The sequence below is a fragment of the Carcharhinus amblyrhynchos genome, chromosome 4 (assembly GCF_965287045.1).
Source record: "Carcharhinus amblyrhynchos chromosome 4, sCarAmb.v2.hapA, whole genome shotgun sequence".
Classification (NCBI taxonomy): Eukaryota; Metazoa; Chordata; class Chondrichthyes; order Carcharhiniformes; family Carcharhinidae; genus Carcharhinus; species Carcharhinus amblyrhynchos.
The window spans coordinates 893966-921287 of record NC_137327.1 but is presented as its reverse complement, the minus strand read 5'-3'; the positions used below and the strand labels follow the sequence as shown (position 1 = coordinate 921287).

The 27322-nt window shown below is 45.9% G+C and overlaps 1 protein-coding gene across 1 annotated transcript in view; it reads left to right on the top strand.

Moving 5' to 3' along the window:
• The window catches only part of cdh15 (cadherin 15, type 1, M-cadherin (myotubule)), an 83943-nt gene extending 67539 nt beyond the window's left edge, over positions 1–16404 (top strand). The window contains exons 10-14 of the mRNA XM_080188050.1: positions 451–687; positions 1716–1955; positions 6885–7021; positions 12751–12918; positions 15614–16404. Coding sequence (XP_080044176.1) covers positions 451–687; positions 1716–1955; positions 6885–7021; positions 12751–12918; positions 15614–15814 — 983 coding nt within the window. The 3' untranslated portion in view covers positions 15815–16404. The remainder of the gene's footprint in view (positions 1–450; positions 688–1715; positions 1956–6884; positions 7022–12750; positions 12919–15613) is intronic.
• Positions 16405–27322: the final 10918 nt, after the last annotated feature.

Genomic DNA, 27322 nt, shown 5'->3' with positions numbered 1-27322 from the left:
TGGACAAATGGAGACACTCCTGCCCTCTGAATTCCCATACCTGTCTCAACTGCAGTCACACCCTCCTGTCTCTGACCATTTCCCCAGAAGACTCTATCCTAGGTGGTGTGACCGTCTCCTGATACAAAGCATTCAGTTAACTTGCCCCTCCCTGATGTGACCTTCTTCCTTTCTCTTTCCATACCTCCACCATCCCTTTATCCTCCCCCACGGCATTCCTCTTCTTCACTCCCTCTGACTTTTCCCCTCTCTCTCTCGCCCCACTCCCTGATGGCTGGTAAACACTCCAGACTATGACCATCTGTGCAATCTATTTCCATAGCCCTTGACCCAGACTGATGTAGCATTGGGTTATGAAATCTCATCCGTGTGTAGCTTGAAGGGAATGGGATGTATATCTGTGCTGGGAGCTCAGAGTAATTCTTTAACTTCTGATGTCTGTGATGACAGGAGATCCGCCACTCACAGCAACAGGGACCCTGGAGATACATGTGACTGAGGTCAATGATTTTCCCCCTGTCCTCTACCCACAACTTGGTTTCCTGTGCCGTCAGTGGGACAAGGAGAACGGAGTCCTCATCTGGGCAGTGGATGGAGATCTAGAGCCTCATGCTGAACCTTTTCATTTTGAGATTGTTCCGGAAGATTCTGAATATTCCCAGAATTGGACAATTAGCCGCTTAAATGGTGGGTAAAATGTAAAGTGGGAGAAGGATGTGTAGGAGAGGGACACAGTGGTGGGGTGGGGTCAGCGTGAGGGTGGGTGTTGCAGTTTGAAGGTGAAATGAGTTGGGAAGTCTGAATCACTCAGTGGACTGAGTGCCACTCACTGATCGACAGTGAGTGTTGGATGGAATAGTTCAGCAGAAGCTTTACTCTCTGTCAAACCTGATCATTTCCAATTGATAACAACAACCTGGCAAAAAATCTTAAATTATTGGAGCGGCACGGTGGCACAATGGTTAGCACAGCTGCCTCACAGCACCAGGGACCTGGGTTCGATTCCCAGCTTGGGTGACTGTGTGGAATCTGCACGTTCTCCCTGTGTCTTCGTCGATTTCCTCTGGGTGCTCCAGTTTCCCCCTACACTCCAAAGATGTGCGGGTTAGTGCTAAATTGCTCCTTACCTTTGGGTGATGAGCAGGGTAAATATGTGGGATAACTGGGGTAGGGCCTGGGTGGGATTGTTGTCAGTGCAGGCTCAATGGGCCAAATAGCCTCCTTCTGCACTTTAGGAATTCAATGATTATAAATTCTTGCTCTGACCCTCTCTAGTCCTGGGGCCTGAAGACAATTTAAATGGTGTGGATATGAATCGATCCCTTGTTCTCCACCCTCCCATCATTCCCCAGATTTGTATGAGCCCTCTTTCCAGTCTTTAAGCGGATAGGCTCACTCCTCCCCTAATGAGGCTGCTGGAATTTACTTCCCAGTAACTTCCATGGGCTGTGATTGATCCTAAAACCTCATCAACCCCAATCCAATCCCCACGTTGATCCCCAAACCTATCCCTCGCCCAAGCTGCTCCCTGTCCTGATTCTGGATTAGTGCGTTACAGAGCTTTCACTTCAGATTCTGAATTTTGGAATATTGAGATTGGAGCACTGAGAATTATTGTGAGAATGTTACAGATAGAGTGTGGGATTCAGGAAGAAAGCTGTGGAGAGGTTATGAGATCGCAGTGGTTTTCAGCTTCTCTATTCTTGCTGTGACAGATACACACTCTCAGCTGAGAGCCCGGCCGGATGTCAGTGAGGGAACTTACAGCCTCCAGATTCGAGTGAGTGATTCAGGGGAGCCTCGCCTGAGCCAGGACCACACGCTGAATGTGACCGTCTGTTTCTGCAGTGTGAGAGGAGATTGCACTCCAGGAATAGCTGCACTTCTTGGTACCAATGTGGGTCTGAGCTTTGGTGCTGCGATGGTGATTCTCGCCAGTGTCCTGCTATTACTCTGTGAGTATCACTGTCTGCTTAAACTTCCAACCGCCTGACCCAATGGCCCAGCACTTGTTTGTGCACAGTGTTACATATCCCAGTTAGAGAGTTTAATGTGAATCAGACTGTGGTTCTGAGTGCCAGTTACAGTGCTGTGCTCTGGAACAGATGTCTGACAGCCCAGTGAATTCCAGTGCACCATCCTGTAGGTTTTCTCCGTAGTTCTGTCTGAAGGTGGAACTGCGAAGGTCATGGGGGAATTGGGCTGGTGCAAGAGCAGATAATGAGGATTGAATGAGCTGCCACAGATGATGAAAATTCTGATTGATTGTGGGCAATTTCAACTCCCACCAACAGCAAGAGGCTTCTCCATTTCTGCTCAATGTTAGCTGCCTGTGGGGAAATTCTACGATTTAGGTTTGTGTTGAGTTAGGTTAAAACAGAAGCCAAACCCAAACTTCCAGATTTATCAAAGGTGGGATAAGCCTGTGGGTGACCAATCTTCTCCCAAATGGTAAGTTTGCCATTGAAATATTATACTAAGGCTCCAAACCTCAGCTGCAGTCTCCATTTTCACACCAACCTGTTGGGCTAACTAGATTTTGGGAAAACCAGCATCTAAAGGGAGGTGAGGACAGCTAGACTTTGCCACCAACACTTCTTAGTAACCTGATGCCTTCAATCACTCTGATACAATTCCCAGAGTGACAATGTTCATTGATTATTACAAAATGTTTAGCACCATTTGCAACTCCTCTGATACTGAAGCTAAATAAGTTTATTCATTAGTGTCACAAGTAGACTTACATTAACACTGCAATGAAATTACTGTAAAAATCCCCTTGTCGCCACACTCCGATGCCATTTTGGATATACTGAGAGAGAATTTAGCATGGCCAATGCACCTTAACCAGCACATCTTTCAGACCGTGGGAAGAAACCAGAGCACCCAGAGGAAACTCACAAGGAAAATGTGCAAACTCCACATAGATGTGACCCAAGCCAGAAATTGAACTCAGGTCCCCGGCGCTTTTAGGCTATCCACTGTTGGACAACATTTAGGTTTGGGCTTACAAATGGCAAGTAACATTTTTGCCACATATTACCAGGCAATGACCATTTCCAACAAGAGAAAATCTAACCATTCCCCCTTGACATTCCCATCACTGAATCCCCCACTATCAACATTCTGGGATGTACCATTGACCAGAAACTGAACTGAACTAGCCGTATAACTGGGCCAAGTGTTAGATTTGTTTGTGGGAGAGCACTTTGGAGATAGTGACCACAATTCGGTGTCCTTCATTATTGCAATGGAGAGGGATAGGGTCACACGGCAGGGCAAGGTTTATAATTAGGGCAGGGGTAATTATGATGCAATTAAGCAAGAATTAGGGAGCATAAAATGGGAGCAGAAACTGTCAGATATGGGCACAAGCGAAAAGTGGAGCTTCTTCAAGGAACAAATACTGCGTGTCTTTGGTAGGTATGTCCCTGCCAGGCAGGGAGGAAATGGCCGAGTGAGGGAACCATGGTTCACAAAGAAGATTGAATGTCTTGTCAAGAGTAAAAAGGAAGCATATGTAAGGATGAAAAAACAAGGTTCCGTTGGGTTGCTTGAGGGTTACAAGGTAGCAAGGAATGAGTTAAAGAAAGGGTTTAGGAGAGCTAGGGGGGAGCATGAGAAGTCCTTGGCGGGTCAGATAAAAGAAAACCCCAAGGCTTTTTACTCTTATGTGAGAAAAAAGAATGACCAGGGTGAGGTTAGGGCCTGTCAAGGATAGTAGTGGGAACTTGTGCATGGAGTCAGAAGAGATAGGAGAGGCGTTGAATGAATACTTTTCTTCAGTGTTCACTAAGGAGAGGGGCCATGTTTTTGAGGATGAGTGCGTGATACAGGCTGATAAGATGGAGGAGGTAGATGTTCTGAGGGAAAATGTATTAGCAATTTTGAAAAACCTGGGGGTCGATGGGTCCTCTGGGCCAGATGGGATACATCCTAGGATACTTTGGGAGGCAAGAATGAGATTGCGGAGCCTTTAGCTTTAATCTTTGGGTCCTCACTGTCCACGGGGATTGTGCCAGAGGACTGGAGAGTGGCAAATGTTGTTCCTCTTTTCAAGAAAGGAAATAGGAATGACCCTGGTAATTATAGACCAGTTAGTCTTACTTCGGTGGTCAGTAAGTTAACGGAAAGGGTCCTGAGAGATAGGATTTAGGACCATTTGGAAAGAAGTAACTTAATCCAGGATAGTCAGCACGGTTTCGTGAAGGGTAAGTCCTGCCTCTCAAATTTGATTGAATTCTTTGAGGAGGGAACTAAGTGTGTAGACGAGGGTAAGAGCAGTTGATGTCGTATACCTGGATTTTAGTAAGGCGTTTGATAAGGTTCCCCATGGTCGGCTCATGAAGAAAGTAAGGAGATATGGGATAGAAGGAAATTTGGCCGATTGGATAAGTAACTGGCTGTCTCATAGAAGACAGAGGGTGGTGGTGGAGGGAAAGTTTTCAGACTGGAGGCCAGTTACCAGCGGTGTACCACAGGGATCAGTGCTGGGTCCTCTGCTATTTGTGATTTTTATCAATGACTTGGAAGAGGGGGCTGAAGGGTGGGTTAGTAAATTTGCTGATGACACCAAGATTGGTGGAGTAGTGGATGAGGTGGAGGGCTCTTGCAGGCTGCAAAGAGACATTGATAGGACGCAGAGCTGGGCTGAAAAGTGGCAGATGGAGTTTAACCCTGATAAGTGCGAGATGATTCATTTTGGGAGGACAAACTTGAATGCGGATTACAGGGTCAACGGCAGGGTTCTGAGGAATGTGGAGAAACAGAGAGATCTTGGGGTTCATATCCACAGATCTCTGAAGGTTGCCACTCAAGTGGATAGAGCCGTGAAGAAGGCTTATAGTGTGTTAGCATTTATTAACAGGGGGTTTGAGTTTAAGAGCCGTGGGCTAATGCTGCAACTATACCGGACGCTGGTGAGACCACATTTGGAATACTGTTTGCAGTTCTGGTCACCTCACTATAAGAAGGATGTGGAAGCATTGGAGAGAGTGCAGAGGAGATTTACCAGGATGCTGCCTGGTTTGGAGGGTAGGTCTTATGAGGAAAGGTTGAGGGAGCTGGGGCTTTTCTCTTTAGAGCGGAGGAGGATGAGAGGCGACTTAATAGAGGTTTATAAGATGATGAGAGGGATAGATAGAGTGGATGTGCAGAGACTATTTCCTTGGGTGGATGTAGCTGTTACTAGGGGGCATAACTTTAAGGTTCATGGTGGGAGATATCGGAGGGATGTCTGAGGTAGATTCTTTCCTCAGAGAGTGGTTGGGGTGTGAAATGCACTGCCTGCTGTGATAGTGGAGTCGGACACTTTAGGAACTTTCAAGTGTTTATTGGATAGTCACATGGAGCACACCAGAATGATAGGGAGAGGGATAGCTTGATCTTGGTGATGTTGGGTTTGGACATAGCTCAGCACAACTTCAAGGGCTGAAGGGCCTGTACTGTGCTGTACTGTTCTTTATATAAATACTGGCTAACAGAATCGGCCAAGGCTAGAAATCCTCTGTTGAGTAACTCACTTTGTGACTTCCCAAAGCTTGTCCACTATCTACAAGGCACAAGTCAGGAGTGTGATGGAATAATTTTCATTTGCCTGGATGAGTGCAGCTTCAAAAATACTCAAGAAGCTCCAACACCATCCAGGACAAAGCAGCCCGCTTGATTGTCACCTTATTCACAAACATTCATTCCCTCCACAACCAATGGAAGTGGCAGCCACGTGTCATCTACTTCCTCTTAGCAATCCCTTAGGATCAAGGCTGACTCAATTGCACTGTGATTCTGAAATGCTGATAGGTCAAAGCACGATTTTCAGGCTGTTTCATGTGGGACAGTTGTGGTTTGAAGGGTTGGGTAAATTAGGTGTTGGGAGTTTGAGAGTTCTCTCCATCATCTCAATTTCACCTCTGAGTGTTACCAATGAAGTCTCTCAACGTGTTCAGTGCCTTTTCGAACAAACCTTCTCTATGTGGGTCAGTTACAAGCCAGAGCCTCTAATAAGTCAGCAGGAATGTTTGACCTCTTTAGGGATTTTTTGAGGACACCCCTAAAGTTTTTCTACTGCCATCCTGGATTCTCCTGCTGTAACTGAATTCAGGATAAACTCTCTGGGTGTCTGATGTCAGACATATGAAAGATGTGTCCTATCCACTGGGACTGGGCGCACTGGTTTGGAAGAGGACAAGGGATAGTGTGCTTTTCTTGCCACATTTGGAAAACGGTAAGAAGTCTCAGGTGATGAAGGAGCTCGTGGTTCCACGTAAATCTGTTGGACTTTAACGTGGTGTTGTGAGAATTCTTACTGTGCCCACCCCAGTCCAACAACGGCATCTCCCCATCACATTTGGAGAATGTTGTGAAGGCATCTCGGATGGTAGTTCTCCAGTGCAGGCTACAACATGTATCATCTACAAGATGCACTGCAGCAAGTCACCAGGATTCCACTGACACCATCTTCCAAACTGGTGACCTCTACCACCTAGAAGGACAAGGGCCACAGATACCTGGGAACACTGGAACCTGGAAGTACCCCTCTAAACCACTTACCAAGTTGACTTGGAAATATATTGCCATTCCTTCACTGTGGCTGGGTCAAAATCTTGGAACTCCCTCCCTAACAGCACTGTGGGGTGTACCTCCACCATATTGACTGCAATGGTTCAAGAAGGCAGCTCACCATCACCATCTCAAGAGAGATTAGGAATGGGCAATAAATGATGGCCTAGCCAGCAATATCCACAAAGAAGGAAAAATAAGAAACTCAAAGACAGGAATACTTTGGCCTGGTCCAGGGGAGCCCAGTTCCTATGTTGAGATCATTGTGATTGTCATGCTGACTTGTATTCTCTCTCTCTCTCTTCCTTGTGCTGTCACTGTCCCAGTTCTCATTCTGCTTGTAGCAGTTTCTGACTGCCTTCATCGTCGACACCATCACAAGGGACTCCTGACTGCTTCTGAAGATGACATTCGGGACAACATTTTAAACTATGATGAGCAGGGAGGAGGCGAGGAAGATCAGGTCAGTGTGGATCTCCCCAAGGAGCATCAAACATGTGGCACTGTACAGTGAATATAACCCATACCCCTCTGAATATAACCCATACCCCTCTGAATACAACCCGTACCCATAGAACATAGAACATTACAGCGCAGAACAGGCCCTTCAGCCCTCGATGTTGCGCCGACCAATTAAGAAAAAAGCAATGACCCTCTAACCTAAACCAATCCCTTCCCATCCATCAACCTATCCACGGACCTCTTAAATGCCCCCAAACTTGGCGCATCTATAACTGCAGCAGGCAGGGCATTCCATTCCCTCACCACCCTCTGGGTAAAGAACCTACCCCTGACATCCGTCCTATAACTACCACCCCTTAATTTAAAGCCATGCCCCCTCATGCTAGCTTTCTCCATCCGAGGAAAAAGGCTATCACTGTCCACCCTATCTAAACCTCTAATCATCTTATATGTTTCAATAAGGTCCCCTCTTAGCCGCCTTCTTTCCAACGAAAACAACCCCAAATCCCTCAGTCTCTCCTCATAGGACCTCCCCTCCATACCAGGCAACATCCTGGTAAACCTCCTCTGCACCCTCTCCAAAGCCTCCACATCCTTCCTATAATGTGGGGACCAGAACTGTACACAATACTCCAAGTGCGGCCGCACCAGAGTTTTGTACAGTTGCAACATGACGTTGCGGCTCCTAAATTCAATCCCCCTACCAACAAACGCCAAGACACCGTATGCCTTCCTAACAACTTTATCGACTTGATTTCCAACTTTCAGGGATCTATGCACATATACACCTAGATCCCTCTGTTCGTCAACACTATTCAGAGTCCTACCGTTAGCCCTATACTCTACACATTTGTTATTCCTGCCAAAGTGAATTACCTCACACTTTTCCACATTAAACTCCATCCTCCACCTCTCGACCCAGCTCTGCAACTTGTCCAAGTCTCTCTGTAAACTATGACACCCCTCTTCACTATCTACCACTCCTCCGACTTTGGTGTCATCAGCAAATTTACTAATCCATCCTTCTATACCCTCATCCAGATCATTTATAAAAATTACAAACAGCAGTGGCCTCAAAACAGATCCCTGAGGCACACCACTTGTAACTAAACTCCATGACGAATACTTTCCATCAACCACCACCCTCTGTCTTCTATCTGCTAGCCAATTCCTGATCCAATTAACTAAATCACCCTCCATCCCATACATCTGCATTTTCTGCAGAAGCCTTCCATGGTGAACCTTATCAAACGCCTTACTAAAATCCATATATACCACGTCAACTGCCTTACCCCCATCCACCTCTTTGGTCACTTACCCCTCTGAATACAACCCGTACCCCTCTGAATACAACCCGTACCCCTCTGAATACAACCCGTACCCCTCTGAATACAACCCGTACCCCTCTGTATACAACCCGTACCCCTCTGAATACAACCCGTACCCCTCTGTATACAACCCGTACCCCTCTGTATACAACCCGTACCCCTCTGTATACAACCCGTACCCCTCTGTATACAACCCGTACCCCTCTGTATACAACCCGTACCCCTCTGTATACAACCCGTACCCCTCTGTATGATCCCCACCCTTCATAAATAATTCTCATCCCCATATATAATTCCCACACCTCAGTATATATCCCCACTTCTCAGGACATAATCCCCACCACTCCTTATATAATCCCCATTCCTGGCATACAATATAATTTTAAATCTGAGATTGATAGTTCTTTGTTAACTACAGTTATTCAGGAATACGGAGAAAGGCCAAGTGGATGGATTAGGAAGTTACAGATCAGCCATGATCTCACTGAATGACAGAATAGGCTCAAGAGGACCTCCTTCTCTCCCTACATTTCTATCAGTGATCAAGAGAATCAGACAGTGAGAGAAAGACACGCAGATATATACACACACACACACACACACACACACACACACACACACGGAGAAAGGAAGAAACATTTGGAAAAGGACAGAAAGAAGAAGATGGAAAGAGAGACATGAGAGAGGAGGACGCAGAGCGGGGCAGATAGAGACTGGTTCTTAATAGTTCTCTAGTCTAGATGACTGTAATCAATCTTGTGAAACAGTTAACATTCAGGGAACTTGTATATAGAATTATAGGGTGGGTTTTTCCAGCCTTGCCCATTTCAAAACCGTAAAATCCTACCCAAGATCAATGGACCTTTCAGTGGTCCACCCCTCGCCCATTCCAATTCCTTGGTGGGTGGGACGGTAAAATTCTGGCCAAAAAGTCATACAGCAATACAGCACGGAAAAAGGCCCTTCAGCCCAACCAGTCTATGCCGACCATGGCACCCTCCCAGCTAGTCCCTGTTGCCTGCATTTGGCCCATATCCCTCTAATCCTTTCCCACCCATGTACTTATTCAAATGCTTTTTAAATGTTGCTATTTATCCTGCCTCAACTTTCTCTGGTAGCTCATTCCATATATGCACAGCCCCTGCGTGAAGTTCCCCTCAGGTCCCTTTTAAATCTTTCACCTCTCACTTTAAACCCATGCCCTCTAGTTTTCAATTCCCCTATCTTGGGGAAAAAGACTGTCTGTGTTCATCCTATCAATGCCCCTGATGATTTAATAACCCTCAATAAGGGCACCCCTCATTCCCCTACATTCCAAGGAATAAAGTCCTAGCCTGTCCAGCCACTCCCTATAACTCAGGCCCACTAGTCCTAGCAACATCCTTGTAAATCTTCTCTGCACTCTTTCCAGTTTTATCAATGTCTTACCTATTACAAAAACTGTACACAATACCCCAAGTGTGGCCTCACCAATGACTTGTACAACTGGAACATAATGTCCCAATTCCTACACTCAGTGCTCTGACTGATGAAGGTCAATGTGCCAAACGCCTTCTTCACCACTCTGTCCATCTGTGGCACTGCTTTCAATGAACTATGTACTTGTACTCCTAGGTCCCTCTGTTCCTCAATAGTCCCCAGGGCCCTACCATTAACTGTATAAGTCTTAATCGAGTTTGACTTCCCAAAATGCAACCTCACACTTATCTGTATTGAAATCCATTTGCCAGTCCTCGGTCCACTTCCTAACTAATCAAGATTCACCTGTAATTTTTGATAATCTTCTTCACTATCAACAATACATCCTAATTTAGTATCACCGCAAACTTACTAACCATGCCTTGTACATTCACATCCAAATCACTTATATAAATAACACATCCCAACACTGACTCCTGAGGCACACCACTAGTCACAGGCCTCCAGTCCAAAAAACAACCTTTGACCATCATCTTCTGCTTCCAACCATTGAGCCAATTTTGGGTCCCATGTGATCTAACCTTCCAGACCAGCCTGCTATGCGGGACCTTGTCAAAAGCCTTGCTAAAGTCCATATAAACAACACCTATTGCCCCACCATCATCTATCCTCCTGGTTACCTCTTCAAAATACTCTAAAAGTTTCCCACTCAAAGCAACGCTGACTATCCCTAATCTGACTTTGACTATCCAAATGATGGTAGATTCTGTCCCTCAAAATCCCCTTCAGTAACTTACCCACCATTGATGTCAGGCTCACCAGCCTGTAATTCCCTGGTTTGTCTTTGCCACCCTTCTTAAACAACGGAATAACATTAGCCACCCTCCAGTCTTCCAGAACTTTGCCAGTGGAAAGCGATGAAGCAAGTATCTCTGAAAGGGCCTCTCTAATTTCTTCCTGAGCCTCCCAGAAGATCCGAGGATGCATCTGATCAGGCCCAGGGGATTTATCTACCTTTAAGGCTGCACATACCTCCTCCCTAGTAATATGCATCTGGCCCAAGACATCACCTCTTATTTCCCCTATTTCTTTAGCACCCATGAGGTTCTCTGAAGTAAACAGAGAGAAGAAACGTTCATTAAAAATCTCACCCATCTCCTGTGACACACAAACAGCCACGCTGATCTTTAACAGGACCTATTCTCTTGCAGCCACCCTTTTACTCTTAATAAAGCCACAGAACCTCTTGGGATTATTCTGCCAGATCCATTTCGTACCCTCTTTTTGCCCTCCTGATTTCCCTCTGAACTGCACTCTTACACTTTTATATTCATTGAGGGATTCACTTGTTCCTGATTGCTTAAACCCAATGAATGCTTCCTTCTTTTTCCTGACCAGAGCGCCAATATCCTTCATCTGCCAGAGATCCCTAAACTTGCCAGCCTTTCCCTTCATCCTAAGAACATAAGAACATAAGAAATAGGAGCAGGAGTAGGCCATCTAGCCCTTCGAGCCTGCCCCGCCATTCAATAAGATCATGGCTGATCTGTTGTGGCTCAGTTCCACTTTCCCGCCCTCTCCCCATAACCCTTAATCCCCTCTCTTATCAAAAACCCATCAACCCGCTTCTTAAAAATATTTAGCGAGGCAGCCTCCACCACTTCAACGGGCAGAGAATTCCAGAGATTCACCACCCTTTGAGTGAAGAAGTTCCTCCTCAACTCCGTTCTAAACCGCCTCCCCTTTATCTTGAGGCTGTGCCCCCTAGTCCTACTGTCTTTTTTGAGCGGGAAGAGTCTCTCCACCTCTATCCTATCCATCCCATTCATCATCTTATACGTCTCAATGAGATCTCCCCTCATTCTTCTAAACTCTAGCGAGTACAAGCCTAGTTTATTCAGCCTCTCCTCATAGCTCAACCCCCTCAACTCCTGTATCAGCCTAGTAAACCTCCTCTGCACTCCCTCCAGGGCCAAAATATCCTTGCACAGGTGCGGCGCCCAAAACTGCACACAGTACTCCAGCTGCGGCCTCACCAATGCCCTATACAGCTGCAGCAAGACCTCCCTACTTTTATATTCAATCCCCCTCGCTATGAAGGCCAGCATCCCATTCGCCTTCCTGACCAAATTTACTGCTCCTGAACTCTTAATATCAGACTTTTAAAAACCTCCCATTTGCCAGTTGTTCCTTTCCCTTCAAACAACTTCACCCAATCGACCTCTGTTAGATCCTGCCTAATGTCCCCAAAATCTGCTCCAGTTTACGACCTTAACCTGTGGACCCTTCTTATCATGTTCCATAACTATTTTAAAACGAATAGCGTTCTGGTCACTGGACCCAAAGTGCTCCCCAACTACAGTTCAGTCAGTTGCCCGACCTTGATTCCTAAGAGGGGGTCCAGTGTTCAATCCTCCCGAGTAGGATCTCTATATATTGATTCAGGAAACTTTCTTGGACAATTTAACAAATTCCACCCTGTCCAGGCCCTTTGTATTCTGAGTGGCCCAGTGAATACTGCGGGAAATTAAAATCTCCCACTAATACTACCCTATTATTCTTACAGCTATATGCAATCTCTCTACAAATCTGCTCTCTAGTTCCCATTGGCTATTGGGAGGGTCTATAATCCTATCAGAGTGACTATCCCTTTCTTGTTGCTAAGTTCTATCCATATGACCAATCTATATTAAAATTTAGCACAGCACACATTGCTAAAATTGAGAGATCAGTAAATTATAACTGCTACAGATCACTGGTGTGATTGCTTCCATCCACTTATTAATTTACTGGTTAATTATGCTGTTTAGTAGTTTACAGCTTTTCTGAGCTTGAGGAAGATCACAGGAAATAACCAGTCAGTAAAATACAATAGTGAGAGTTTCTGTTTGATGCCTGCATACAATACATTTCTGTCCTGGAAATACAGTTACTGATTTCTATGCGCTCTGGCTCTGAGTAACAGTGCGGTTTATTTCCCCAGGATGCTTATAATATTGACCAGTTAAGGAACCCGGATGAAATCCTGCCCCCAACCCCAATCAGAGGAAAGCAACCAATCAGAAGAGATGCTCCCTTTAATTACGGGCAGCCACAGTATCCAAGGAAACCGCCAGCTGATCCCAACGACATCAAGGATTTCATTAATGAGGTGAGTTTCTAAAGGGGGAGTCGGTGCCACTGGGACAAACTCTAATCCTCTCAATTTGGCCATTTGCACATTGTGTTCTTATTAACTGCAGGGTGACTTGTATCTGCATTATAAACTTAACTCACCTGGTACAATAATACACCTCTAACCAAGTGATGCCAATCTCACTGACCCAATGGAAAAACAGTTTGTTAATATAGGAAACCAGCTTATTAACTATTGTTATTAATGACTATTAACTATCTAACTGGATATGGGTCTAATAAATACAACTATAAGTATAGTATAAAATTATTTAAGAATACCATACCTACAGTTTGCATCTTATAGAACATAGAACATAGAACATTACAGCGCAGAACAGGCCCTTCGGCCCACGATGTTGCGCCGACCAGTTAAAAAAAAAACAACAACAATGACCCACTAACCTAAACCAATCCCTTTTCGCCCATAAACCTGTCCACAGACCTCTTAAACGCCCCCAAACTAGGCGCATTTACAACTGCAGCAGGCAGGGCATTCCAATCCCTCACCACCCTCTGGGTAAAGAACCTACCCCTGACATCTGTCCTATAACTTATGGATTTGAGAAGCTGATAAATAACTCATTGTAAATACAAACTATCCACGAACATTACATCCCGTGAAGTCACCCATCCCCATCATACACTGATATTAATCAGCATGGTGGCATAGCAGTTAGCACTGCTGCCTCACAGCGCAGGGACCCAGGTTCAATTCCTGTCTTGCGTCACTGTCATAGAGTCATTGATCAGGCCCTTCGGCCCAACTTGTCCATGTTGCCCTTTTTTTTAAACCCTGAAGCTAATCCCCATTGCCCACATTTGGCCCATATCCCTCTATATCCATCATACCCATGTAACTATCTAAAACTATCTTTTTAAAAGGCAAAATTGTACCTGCCTCCACTACTATCTCTGGCAGCTTGTTCCAAACACTCACACCCTCCGTTTGAGAAAATTGCCCCTCTGGACACTTCTGTATCTCTCCCCTCTCACCTTAAACCTATACCCTCTTGAATCATAGAACCATAGAACATTACAGCACAGAAACAGACCTTTTGGCCCTTCTCGGCTGTGTTGAACCATCTTTCTGCCTAGTCCCACTGACCTGCACCTGATTTAGACTCCCCTGCCTTTGGCAAAAAATAATGACTATCTATCTGATCTATGTCCCTCATTATTTTATCGACCTCTATAAGATCACATCTCAGCCTTCTACGCTCCAGAGAAAAAAGTTCCAGTTTATCCAACCTCTCCTTGTAACTAGATCCATCAAATCCTGGTATCCTAGTAAATCTTTTCTGCACTCTTTCTAGTTTAATAATATCCTTTCGATAATAAGGTGACCAGAATTGTACACAGTATTCCAAGTGTGGCCTTACCAATGTCTTGTACAACTTCAACAAGACGTCCCAACTCCTGTATTCAATGTTCTGACCAATGAAACCAAGCATGCCGAATGCCTTCTTCACCACTCTGTCCACCTGTGACTCCACTTTCAAGGAACTATGAATGTGTACCCCTAGATTTCTTTGTTCTGTAACTCTCCCCAAAGCCCTACCATTAACTGTCTGTGTGGAGTCTGCACATTTTCCTCTTGTCTGTGTGGGATTGCTCTGGGTGCTCCAGTTTCCTCCCGCATTCCAAAAGATGTGCCGGTTAAGGTGCATTGGCCGAGCTGAATTCTCCCTCAGTGTACCTGAAGAGGTGCTAGGGGTGTGGCAACCAGGGGATTTTCACAATAACTTCATTGTAATGTTAATGTAAGCCTATTTGTGACACTAATAAAAACTTTAAACTAATGTTGCCTGTATAAACTTACATAATCCCATGTGCCAGTACTGCCTTATACCACTAGCTATCCTGGAAGTGTGCTGTGCTCTGACCTCTCCCCCTGGCAGTGCCGTGTGCTCTGACCTCTCCCCTCTGGCATTGCTGTGTGCTCTGACCTCTCCCCTCTGGCATTGCCGGGTGCTCTGACCTCTCCCCTCTGGCATTGCCGTGTGCTCTGACCTCTCCCCTCTGGCATTGCCGTGTGCTCTGACCTCTCCCCTCTGGCATTGCCGTGTGCTCTGACCTCTCCCCTCTGGCATTGCCGGGTGCTCTGACCTCTCCCCGGCAGTGCCGGGTGCTCTGACCTCTCCCCGGCAGTGCCGGGTGCTCTGACCTCTCTCCCTGGCAGTGCCGGGTGCTCTGACCTCTCCCCGGCAGTGCCGGGTGCTCTGACCTCTCTCCCTGGCAGTGCCGGGTGCTCTGACCTCTCTCCCTGGCAGTGCCGGGTGCTCTGACCTCTCCCTGGCAGTGCCGGGTGCTCTGACCTCTCCCTGGCAGTGCCGGGTGCTCTGACCTCTCCCCTCTGGCAGTGCCGGGTGCTCTGACCTCTCCCCTCTGGCAGTGCCGGGTGCTCTGACCTCTCCCCTCTGGCAGTGCCGGGTGCTCTGACCTCTCCCCTCTGGCAGTGCCGGGTGCTCTGACCTCTCCCCTCTGGCAGTGCCGGGTGCTCTGACCTCTCCCCTCTGGCAGTGCCGAGTGCTCTGACCTCTCCCCTCTGGCAGTGCCGGGTGCTCTGACCTCTCCCCTCTGGCAGTGCCGGGTGCTCTGACCTCTCTCCCCAGCAGTGCCATGTGCTATTATTGTGTTCCTCATTAACTTTTCCTTTGGTCTTTTTGTAGGGATTGGATGCGGCTGATAATGATCCAAATGCCCCACCATATGACACTGCTCTGATCTACGACTACGAGGGTGAAGGCTCTCTCGCTGAGACTCTGAGCTCCATCACATCCAGGGCTTCGGACTCAGACCAGGATTACAACTACCTCAGTGACTGGGGCCCTCGCTTCAAGAAGCTGGCTGACATGTACGGCGACCACTAATTCTCATCTCGCTGAGATCCCCAGAGCTTCAGTCTGAGGAAATGTATTCTTTTAACTGAATCACTAAATGTTGGAAATTATTCTCATTCTTTATCAATATTTTGGACGAGTTCCCACCTGAATTCTGAGCCGCGACTCTGTGGTATGGGACACAACAGTTAAACCTTTCATCTCAGGTATCAGTGGGTTAGAGTAATATTGAGCTGGACATGTTGTAAACTCAGTCCATCACACTGGCATTTCTTCCATCTTCACAATCAGAAGATTAGGAGCTTAGAAGGGAAAGAGAGAAAGTGAGAGAAAGAGATAAAGGTGTGGTGATCAATGGAGAGACAGATAAAATAAGATGAAGATGGAGAGGAAGAGAAACCAGGTAAGATAGTGAGAGAGCATGAGGAGAGTAATGTAGAAATGGAGAGATTGGGCAAGAGAGACAGATCAAGTAGGATATGGAGAGGGAGAGCGAGTGAGACAGTGAAAGAAGTATTGAGAGCAAACAGAGAGAGCAAGACAGAGAACACATTGAGATAGGGAACATTGTGCAAAAGGGGAGTTGGATGGCATACACATTATGCACTTGTATGTGTGAGGGGGTGGGGAGTAGGATGGAGTACAGTGTATGTGTGAGAATGGGGAGCAGGATGGGATGCAGTGTGTGTGAAGTAGGATGGGGTGCAGTGTGTGTGTGTGAGGGTGGGGAGTTGGGTAAGGTACAGTGTGTGTGAGGGTGGGGAGTTGGATGGGGTACAGTGTGTGTGAGGGTGGGGAGTTGATTGGGGTACAGTGTGTGTGAGGGTGGGGAGTTGGATGGGGTACAGTGTGTGTGAGGGTGGGGAGTAGGGAGTAGGATGGGGTGCAGTGTGTGTGAGGGTGGGGAGTAGGGAGTAGGATGGGGTGCAGTGTGTGTGAGAGGGTGGGGTACAGTGTGTGTGAAGTAGGATGGGGTACAGTGTGTGTGCGAGGCTGGGGAGTTGGATGGGGTATAGTGTGTGAGAGGGTGGGGAGTTGGGTAAGGTACAGTGTGTTTGAGCGTCTCGGCTGCTGTGGAGTAAGGGAGACATGGGTTCTGCTTCTTCACAAAATACCTTTTATTTCTTCGATCCAACTTCACACACAATTCTTCACCAACAACCCAGTGCCACCAGTGGTCCCTTTGCGTATCAGTGACTTCTACTGGGTAATTGTCTGACTTCCAACCCTGAATTCCTTCCTCAGGATGTGGGTATGCCGGCATTGGGCTGGCGTAAACACAGTAAAAAGTCTGACAACACCAGGTTTTAGTCCAACCGATTTATTTGATAATAGCTTTCGGGGTTAGCCCCTTCGTCAGGTGAATGGAGAGTTCTGGCCTCAGACAGAGCATATAAAGCACAGACAGTTTAGAGATTACTGATTAGAATGCGAATCCTTACACCTAACCTGCTGTTCAAGACCTGAAGTGGCTGACAATGTGAGTGGAAGGAGCACTGATCACAGGTTACAGAGATGTGTATTGTCTCCAGACAGTACAGTAAGTGAGGTTTTGCAAACCCAGGCAAGTCACGGGGGTTACAGATAGTGCAACATGAACCCAAGATCCCTGTTGAGACCGTCCTCATGTGTGCGGAACTTGGCTATCAGTCTCTGTTCAGCGACTCTGCGCTGTCGTGTGTCGTGAAGGCCGCCTTGGAGAATGCTTACTTACTGTACTGTCTGGAGACAATACACATCTCTGTAACCTGTGATCAGTGCTCCTTCCACTCACATTGTCAGCCACTTCAGGTCTTGAACAGCAGGTTAGGTGTAAGGATTCGCATTCTAATCAGTAATCTGTAAACTGTCTGTGCTTTATATGCTCTGTATGAGGCCAGAACTCTCCATTCACCTGACGAAGGAGCTAACCCCGAAAGCTTGTGAGTCTATTATCAAATAAATCGGTTGGACTAAAACCTGGTGTTGTCAGACTTTTTACTGTATTCCTTCCTCAGCCCAGAGATTATCATAGCTTCAAAATCACTCCTACCACCTCACAAAATATCATCAGCATACACCGTAAAGATTTCCCTCATAATTCCAGTAAAACATCACAGGATTTACTTTCAACTGGCGACAGCGTGACTTTAATTAAACTGACCTTACTGAAAAATATCAAACTCTAGACGCATCATTCAACCCATACACACATTTATTAAATTTCCAGATTATCCTTTCCGTGTTAGCTGCTTCTTTGGGAAGACGGAGAAAGATGTCTGTCTGAAGCTGATGCCCCTGCAAAAAGGCAGCTTTAAGATCGTTGTTTTGCATTCCCGGGCCTTTGTAGCTAACAGAGCGAAGAAGATCATTAAAATAATCTTTCCTGCCGTAGGGAATCTTTCCTGACTGCTGCTTGATCTTTCCCTCCTGCTGTGGGATGTTCCTTCAATAGTTCTCGATCTCTTCCTGTGATCACCTTCACTATCGGACTTACTATCTGAACTGGCGCTACATTTCTGTGCCCTGCATTATTGAACTTGATGTTCCCAATCCATGGTCCTGACAGCTTCTCCTGTATTCTGTACATTCAACCAGTCTTTATATTTCCCAGTGGCTTTCCCTGCTCTACTAATGACAGTGGAATCCTTCCATTGACTGGACCCTTCAGGCAAATAAAAAATGGCCTGTTCTATTTCGTCAGAAGGTTTGTGTTCCTCTACTGATATCTAGTCTACTTCAGTTAACTGGTTCTGATAATTCTGTAACATGTGAGTATCAGATGACCCTGGTTCCTCATCATTTCGTCTACTTTTTCTAAATTTGTAAATTGGCAATCCGTACCCATTATCCTCGATGAATGTGCCCTAACAGTTTGATTGCCGTGTTGCAAAACAATTATTTTGCCAGAAATAAGAAAGGCTAAAAGGGTCATGAAAAGGCACTGACCAGCAGGATTAAGGAAAATCCCAAGGCTTTTTATACATAAAGAGCAAGAGGGTAGCCAGGGAGAGGGTTGGCCCACTCTAGGACAGGAGAGGGAATCCATGTTTGGAGCCTGGGGAAATGGTGAGATTTTAAATGAGTGCTTTGTGTCAGTATTCACCAAAGAGAAGGACTTGGTGCGTGAAAGTCTGGGAAAGGGTGTGTAGATAGTTTGAGTCATGTTGAGATCAAAAAGGAGGTGGTATTGGGGTTCTTGAAAAACATTAAGGTAGACAAGTCCTCAGGGCCTGATGGGATATACCCCAGAATACTGAGGGAGGCTAGGGAAGAAATTGCTGGGACCTTGAGAGAAATCTTTGTATCCTCACTGGCTACAGGAGAGGACTTTGTGGAGATGCCAGCATTACACTGGGGTAAACACAGGAAGAAGTCTCACAACACCAGGTTAAAGTCCAACAGGTTTATTTGGTAGCAAAGGCCACTTTTGGCTTTTGCTACCAAATAAACCTGTTGGACTTTAACCTGATGTTGTGAGACTTCTTACTACAGGGGAGGACCCAGAGGATTGGAAATAGCCAATGTTGTTTTGTTTAAGAAGGGTAGCAAGAATAATTCAGGTGATTACAGGCTGGTGAGCCTTACATCAGTGGTAGGGAAAATATTGGAGAGGATTCGCTAGACAGGATTTATTCCCACTTGGAAATAAGTGGCTGTATTAGTGAGAGGCAACATGGTTTTGTGAAGGGGAGGTCGTGTCTCACTAATTTGATTGAGTTCTTCGAAGAAGTGACAAAGATGATTGATGAAGATAGGGCAGTGGATGTTGTCTACATGGACTTCAGTAGGGCCTTTGACAAGGCAGACTGGTGCAGAAGGTGAAGTCACATGGGGTCAGAGGTGAGTTGCCAAAGTGGATACAAAACTGGCTGGGTCATAGAAGACAGAGGGTAGCAGTGAAAGGGTGTGTTTCTCAATGGAGGACTGTGATAAGAGATGTTCCTCAGTCCTGAGACCTTTGCTGTTTATAATATATATAAACGATTTGGAAGAATATTTAACTGATTTGATTAGTATATTTGCGGACAACACAAAGATTGGTGGAATTGTGGATAGCGATGAGGACCACCAGAGGATACAGCAGGGTAGAGATTGGTTGGAGGTTTGGGTGGAGAGATGGAGTTTGATCTGGACAAATGTGAGGTAATGTATTTTGGAAGGGCTAATGTAGATAGGAAATATACAGTAAATGTATATTTACTGTAAGAATCCTTAAGAGTATTGATAGGCAGAAGGATCTGGGTGTACAGGTACACAGGTCACTGAAAGTGACAATGCAGGTGGAGAAGGTAGTCAAGAACACATACGGCATGCTTGCCTTCATCAGCCAGGGTACTGAGTTTAAAAATTGGCAAGTCACGTTGCAGCCTTTCAGAACCTTAGTTAAGCCGCACTTGGAATATAGTGTTCTATTCTGGCTGCCACACTACCAGAAGGATGTGAAGGCTTTGGAGAAGGTACAAAAAAGATTTACCAGGATGTTGCCTGGCATGGAAAGCATTAGCTATGAGGAGAGGTTGGAGAAACTTACTTTGTTCTCACTGAAATGACAGAGGTTGAGGGAAATCTGAAAGAAGGCTACAAGATTATGACAGGCATGGACAAAATGAATAGTCGAAAGCTTTTTCCCAAGGTAGAAGAGTCAATTACTAGGGAGCATAGGTTTGAGGTGCAAGGGATAAGGTTTAAAGGAGGTGTACGAGGCAGGATTTTTACACAAAGGGTGGTGGGTGTCTGGAATTCACTGCCGGGGAGGTAGTGGAAGCGGATACGATAGTGCCTTTTAAGGGGTGTCTTGACAAATACATGAATAGGATGGGAAGAGAGAGATATGGACTCCAGAAAGGTAGGAGGTTTTAGTTCACTCGGGCGACATGGTCAGTGCAGGCTTGGAGGGCTGAAGAGCCTGTTTCTGTGCTGTAATTTTCTTTGTTCTTTATCTCTGCTATAACTTTTCCTGGGCCTTTCCATTCATTAAAATTATGTCTCTGATAGTATACTATGTCTCCTTGCTGGAAAATAGTGTTTGATGGCCGTGCCTTAATGCTCTGCGAATTCTTTTCGAGTCCTCTGCTTCCAAAAATGCTCTTCTACTTGTGTGCAGTGTATTTAAATGCTCGGCAAAGGCAGAGCTAATTTTGTCCCTTCCCAAGCTGGAGGCTGGTCATTCAAAATGAACGGAATTTTAGGATTCCTACCAAATACTAATTGATAGGAACTATAGCCAACAACCATCTGCAACAAATTCTTTGCGTGTACTGCCCCATTGTCTGTAAGGAGCTTCGCTGGTGGCCCTATTCCTGTCCCTATCCATTTTTCTGTGTTCTGATCCAGGATTACTCCCTTTTTGTTTACTACGGACATTGGCTGAGTGACCAAATCTGGTTGCTAAATCTACAAAGTGCAGAATGAATATATTGTTAGCTTTATCCCAGATCTTAGGGTCCTTGGCCACAATGTCATTAAAATCTTTGGCCAAAGGTAAGGTCACTATTGGTCATGAAGATGCCCTTCTCTACTTCCTATAAATCCCACACTGATCACTGACCTGTTCTATCAGTTTAGTATAGTCTTCATCTCTTACTCCAGCATCCTTTAATAAATTTTTCAGCTTCCGAGGAGATGGATGCACAAATTGCCAATGCAGTTTCAATGCAATGAGCTTTTTATCTGCAAAACTCCCCACTTCCAGCTGCTAATAATACTGTTTTAACCTTTTTACTCGAAAGATTATTTGTCAATAACAGAATAAATAGTATCCTGAAAAATCATTTGTCAATAATAGAATAAATAGTGTTCCGACTGTGTAAATTGTAAGTCCACCGTTTTTCTAAAAACTGTTGCTGCATCATTTTCCATATCCAGTTTCACGTGTGCTTTCTTCATCGATGATCTACTCAAGTAAAGGTATCTCACTCGACACAACATCCGTGCTAATGAAATGATTCACTCCGGCAATATTGCAAGGGATCACTAGTCTTTTCAGTAACTTCAGGGTATCATCATCTCCAACCTGAAACTTGTGGAACTTTCAAATTCCTTAACCTTGTTCTGATTTTCAGTATTTAAAGAATCCAGGTAACATTTTAACCAGTCAATTCCACGCACACTAGATGTGCAGTCACTGTTCAATACAACACAATTAAAGGATTCTGCAACCAAAATTTTTATTAGAGGCGTAAAACTTCTCGTTAATAAAACAATGTCTTCTTCTGGGTGGCACGGTAGCACAGTGGTTAGCACTGCTGCTTCACGGCTCTAGGGGCCTGGGTTCGATTCCCGGTTCGGGTCACTGTCTGTGTGGAGTTTGCACATTCTCCTTGTGTCTGCATGGGTTTCCTCCCACAGTCTAAAAATGTGCAGGTTAGGTTGATTGGCTGTGCAAAAATTGCCCATTAGTGTCCTGAGGTGCATAGGTTAGAGGGGTTAGTAGGTGAAATATGAAGGGATATGGGGGTATGGCCTGGGTGAGATTGTGGTCAGGGCAGACCCGATGGGCCGAATGGCCTCTTTCTGTGCTGTAGGGATTCTATGATTTCTGGTCACTATCTTATCCCCTTCTGATTCTTCTGTGCCATGTGTAACTTCAAACACACTATTAGATTGTTTTGGACAGTTGAAAGCATAATGAAATTTAGAGTCACAACAATTTATCATGCCCTGGCATTTCTGGAGTTCATTTTCTTCTCACCTTTCTCCATTTCCTTTTTTTTGAAAATGTCATTGCTTGCAGCCTTTTACTTGGAACCAGCAACCATTCTCTGCTACCACTGTTTAAGCTTCTCGGCTGCTGTGGAGTAAGGGAGACATGGGTTCTGCTTCTTCACAAAATACCTTTATTTCTTCAATCCAACTTCACACATAATTCTTCACCAACAACCCAGTGCCACCGGTGGTCCCTTTACATATCAGTGACTTCTACTGAGTAATTCACATCAAATTCAAACTTAATTGGAAGGTCTGGTCACCTGTTCCGAACACAATGTGTGTGTGTGAGGGTGGGGAGTTGGTTGGGGTACAGTGTGTGTGTGAGGGTGGGGAGATGGATGGGGTACAGTGTGTGTGTGAGGGTGGGGAGGTGGATGGGGTACAGTGTGTGTGTGAGGGTGGGGAGGTGGATGGGGTACAGTGTGTGTGTGAGGGTGGGGAGTTGGATGGGGGACAGTGTGTGTGAGGGTGTGAGGGTGGGGAGTTGGATGGGGTACAGTGTGTGTGTGAGGGTGGGGAGTTGGATGGGGGACAGTGTGTGTGAGGGTGGGGAGTTGGATGGGGGACAGTGTGTGTGAGAGGGTGGGGAGTTGGATGGGGTACAGTGTGTGTGTGAGGGTGTGAGGGTGGGGAACTGGATGGGGTACAGTGTGTGTGTGAGGGTGGGGAGTTGGGTGGGGTACAGTGTGTGTGAGGGTGGGGAGATGGATGGGGTACAGTGTGTGTGTGAGAGTGGGGAGTTGGTTGGGGGACAGTGTGTGTGAGAGGGTGGGGAGTTGGATGGGGGACAGTGTGTGTGAGGGTGTGAGGGTGGGGAGTTGGATGGGGTACAGTGTGTGTGTGAGGGTGGGGAGTTGGTTGGGGGACAGTGTGTGTGTGTGAGGGTGGGGAGTTGGATGGGGGACGGTGTGTGTGAGAGGGTGGGGAGTTGGTTGGGGGACAGTTTGTGTGTGAGGGTGGGGTACAGTGTGTGTGTGAGGGTGGGGAGTTGGGTGGGGTACAGTGTGTGTGAGGGTGGGGAGATGGATGGGGTACAGTGTGTGTGTGAGGGTGGGGAGTTGGTTGGGGGACAGTGTGTGTGTGAGGGTGGGGAGTTGGTTGGGGGACAGTGTGTGTGTGAGGGTGGGGAGTTGGTTGGGGGACAGTGTGTGTGTGTGTGAGGGTGGGGAGTTGGTTGGGGGCCAGTGTGTGTGTGAGGGTGGGGAGTTGGTTGGGGGACAGTGTGTGTGTGAGGGTGGGGAGTTGGATGGGGTACAGTGTGTGTGAGAGGGTGGGGAGTTGGATGGGGTACAGTGTGTGTGTGAGGGTGGGATGTTGGATGGGGTACATCCCACCCTCACACACACTGTAACCCATCCAGTTCCCCACCCTCACACACACTGTACCCCATCCAACTCCCCACCCTCTCACACACACTGTAACCCATCCAACATCCCACCCTCACACACACTGTACCCCATCCAGTTCCCCACCCTCACACACACTGGGGTACAGTGTGTGTGAGAGGGTGGGATGTTGGATGGGGGACAGTGTGTAAATACGCTCACTACCCAGTGTGACGGAGATGCTTGTCAGGTTTGATCTGGCCCTGACATTATTTGTGTTGCTTTGTTTGTTTGGGGATCAGCATCTAGATGTTGGCCATTGAACTAGCTGAGACTTGAGAAATTTTCCTTTTAAACTGTTATTATTTCTTTTATGTTCTGCTCCTGTTTTCCAGTTTTCTATCCTGTAGCTGTACTAAACACCTATCTGTATTAAAATCATTGGCCTTTGGTTTTGCCAATTCACAAATTTTGTCTGACATATTGTGGTTTTTAGCTGTGATTTTACTGTGTCTAGTCTGGGACTCTCTGTAAATCTGACCAATTTGCCTTTGTTTTGTGAATCCACATCATTATTTCAATTAGGAACTGTACTGGTCCCAACACAGAACCACTGGCCCTGAAACATCTCACTCAGCACCTCCTTTCCTAGTCTAATTCCTCTACCATTCAGTTAATTTCTTATCTACTTCTGGCAGGAATGAGGTGCGACAATATAAAATAAATGGTACAGTTTTAAAATGGGGTGCAAAACCAGAGGGACCCAGGGATCAGGAGGTGGTCTTTTGGCCCATCATGTCTGCACCCACTCTCCAAACAAAAATCATGACTCTGTGCCATTCTCCTGCATTTTCCCACACCCCGGCATATTGTTATTAATTATCTAATTCCCTCTGGAATGCCTGATTGAAGCTGCCTCAATGTGAGAAGTGTAACAGGTAAGGCGGGTAAACTTAGAGCTTGGATTAGTACTAGGAACTATGATATTGTTGCTATTACAGAGACTTGGTTAAGGGAAGGACAGGATTGGCAGCTTAACATTCCAGGATACAGATGTTTCAGGCGGGATAGAGGGGGATGTAAAAGGGGTGGGGGGGTGCACTGCAGGTTAAGGAGAATATCACAGCTGTACTCCAGGAGGACACCTCGAGGACTCATACAGCAAAGCAATATGAGTAGAGCTCAGGAATAGGAAGGGTGTAGTCACCATGTTGGGGGTTTACTATAGGCCACTAAACTGCCAGCAAAAGATACAGGAACAGATATGTAGGAAGATTTTAGCGAGGTGTAAAAGTAACAGGATTGTTGTGGTGAGAGATTTTAACTTCCCCTATATTGATTGGGACTCACTTAGTGCCATGCTTAGGGCATGGATGGGGCAGAGTTTGTAAGGCACATTCAGGAGAGCTTCCTCAAACAGTGTCTAGATAATCCAACTGGGGAAGGGGACATACTAAATCTGATATTGGGGAATGAGCCCTGCCAGGTGATCATGTTTCAATAGAGGAGCAGTTTGGAAACAGTGACCACAATTCAGTAATTCATTTTAAGGTACTGATGGATAAAGATAAGTGTAGTACTGAAGTGAAGCTGCTAAACTGGGGGAAGGCTAATTACAACAATATTAGGCAGGAACTGAAGAATGTAGATTAGGAGCAGGTGTTTGAGGGCAAATCAACATCTGGTGTGTGGGAGGCTTTCAAGTCTAAGTTGATAGGGATTCAGGACCAGCACATTCCTGTAAGGATGAAGGATAAGTATGGCAAGTTTTGAGAACCTCGGATAACGAGAGATATTGTGAGCCTGGTCAAAGAGATAAAGGAAGCACTTGTCAAAACTAGAAGATTGGGAATACACAAAGCAAGTGTGGAATTCAAGGAAAGTAGAAAGAAACTTAAGCAAGGAGTAAGGAGGGCTAAAAGGGGTCATGAAAAAGCATTGGCCAGCAGGATTAAGGAAAATCCCAAGGCTTTTTATACGTATGTAAAGAACAAGAGGGTAGTAAGGGAGAGGGCTGGGCCACTCAAGGACAAGGGAGGGAATCTATGCATAGAGCAAGAGGAAATGGGCGAGGAATTAAATGAGTACTTTGCATCAGTATTCACCAAAGAGAAGGACTTGGTGGATGATGAGTCTGGGAAAAAATGTGCAGATAGTTTGAGCCATGTTGAGATCAAAAAGGAGGATGTATTGGAGTTCTTGAGAAAAATTAAGGTAGACAAGTCCCGAGGGCTGTTGGGATATACCCCAGAATACTGTGAGAGGCAAGGGAGGAAATTGCTGAGGCCTTGAGAGAAATCTTTGTATCCTCACTGGCTACAGGGGAGGTCCCAGAGGATTGGAGAATAGTCAGTGTTGTTTCTTTGTTTAAGAAGGGTAGAAAGAATAATCCAGATAATTACAGACCAGTGAGCCTTACATCAGTGGTAGGGAAATTATTGGAAAGGATTCTTTGAGATAGGATTTATTCCCAATTGGAAGTAAGTGGACATATTAGTGAGAGGCAACATGGTTTTGTGAAGTGGAGATCGTGTCTCATGAACTTGATCGAGTTTTTCAAGGAATGACGAAGATGATTGATGAGGGTAGGGCAGCGGATGATGTCTACATGGACTTCAGTAAGGCCTTTGACAAGGTCCCTCATGGTAGACTGGTGCAGAAGGTGAAATCGCATGGGATCAGAGGTGAGGTGGCAAGGTGGAGACAAAACTGGCTTGCTCAAAGAAGGCAGAGGGTAGCAGTGGAAGGGTGCGTTTCTGAATGGAGGGCTGTGACAAGTGGCGTTCACACAGTAAGCAGTCTCACAATATCAGGTTAAAGTCCAACAGGTTTATTTGGTAGCAAATACCACTAGCTTTCAGAGCGGTGAGTGGGAGCTCTGTTCACAAATAGGGCATATAAAGACACAAACTCAATTTATAAAATAATGATAGGAATGCGAGTCTTTACAGCTAATCAAGTCTTAAAGGTACAGACAATGTGAGTGAAGAGAGCATTAAACACAGGATAAAGAGATGTATATTGTCTCCAGACAGGACAGTTAGTGAGATTGTTGACAATCGCCACGCAAGACTGTTCTCTTCCTGTTGGGGAACACTTCAGCAGTCACAGGCAATCAGCCCCTGATCTTCGGGTAAGCATTCTCCAAAGCGATCTTCGTGACACACGACAACGCGGAGTCACTGAGCAGAGACTGATAGCCAAGTTCTGCACACGTGAGGATGGCGTCAACCAGAATCTTGGGTTCATGTCGCACTATCTGTAACCCCAAGACTGGCCTGGACTTGCAAAATCTCACTAACTGTCCTGTCTGGAGACAATACACATCTCTTTAACCTGTGCTTAATCCTCTCTCCACTCACACTGTCTGTACCTTTAAGACTTGATTACCTGTAAAGACTCGCACTTCAATCATTATTTTGTAAATTGAGTTTGTGTCTATATATGCCCTGTTTGTGAACAGATCCCCCAGCCACCTGACAAAGGAGCAGTGCTCCGAAAGCTAGTGGCGTTCAGTACCAAA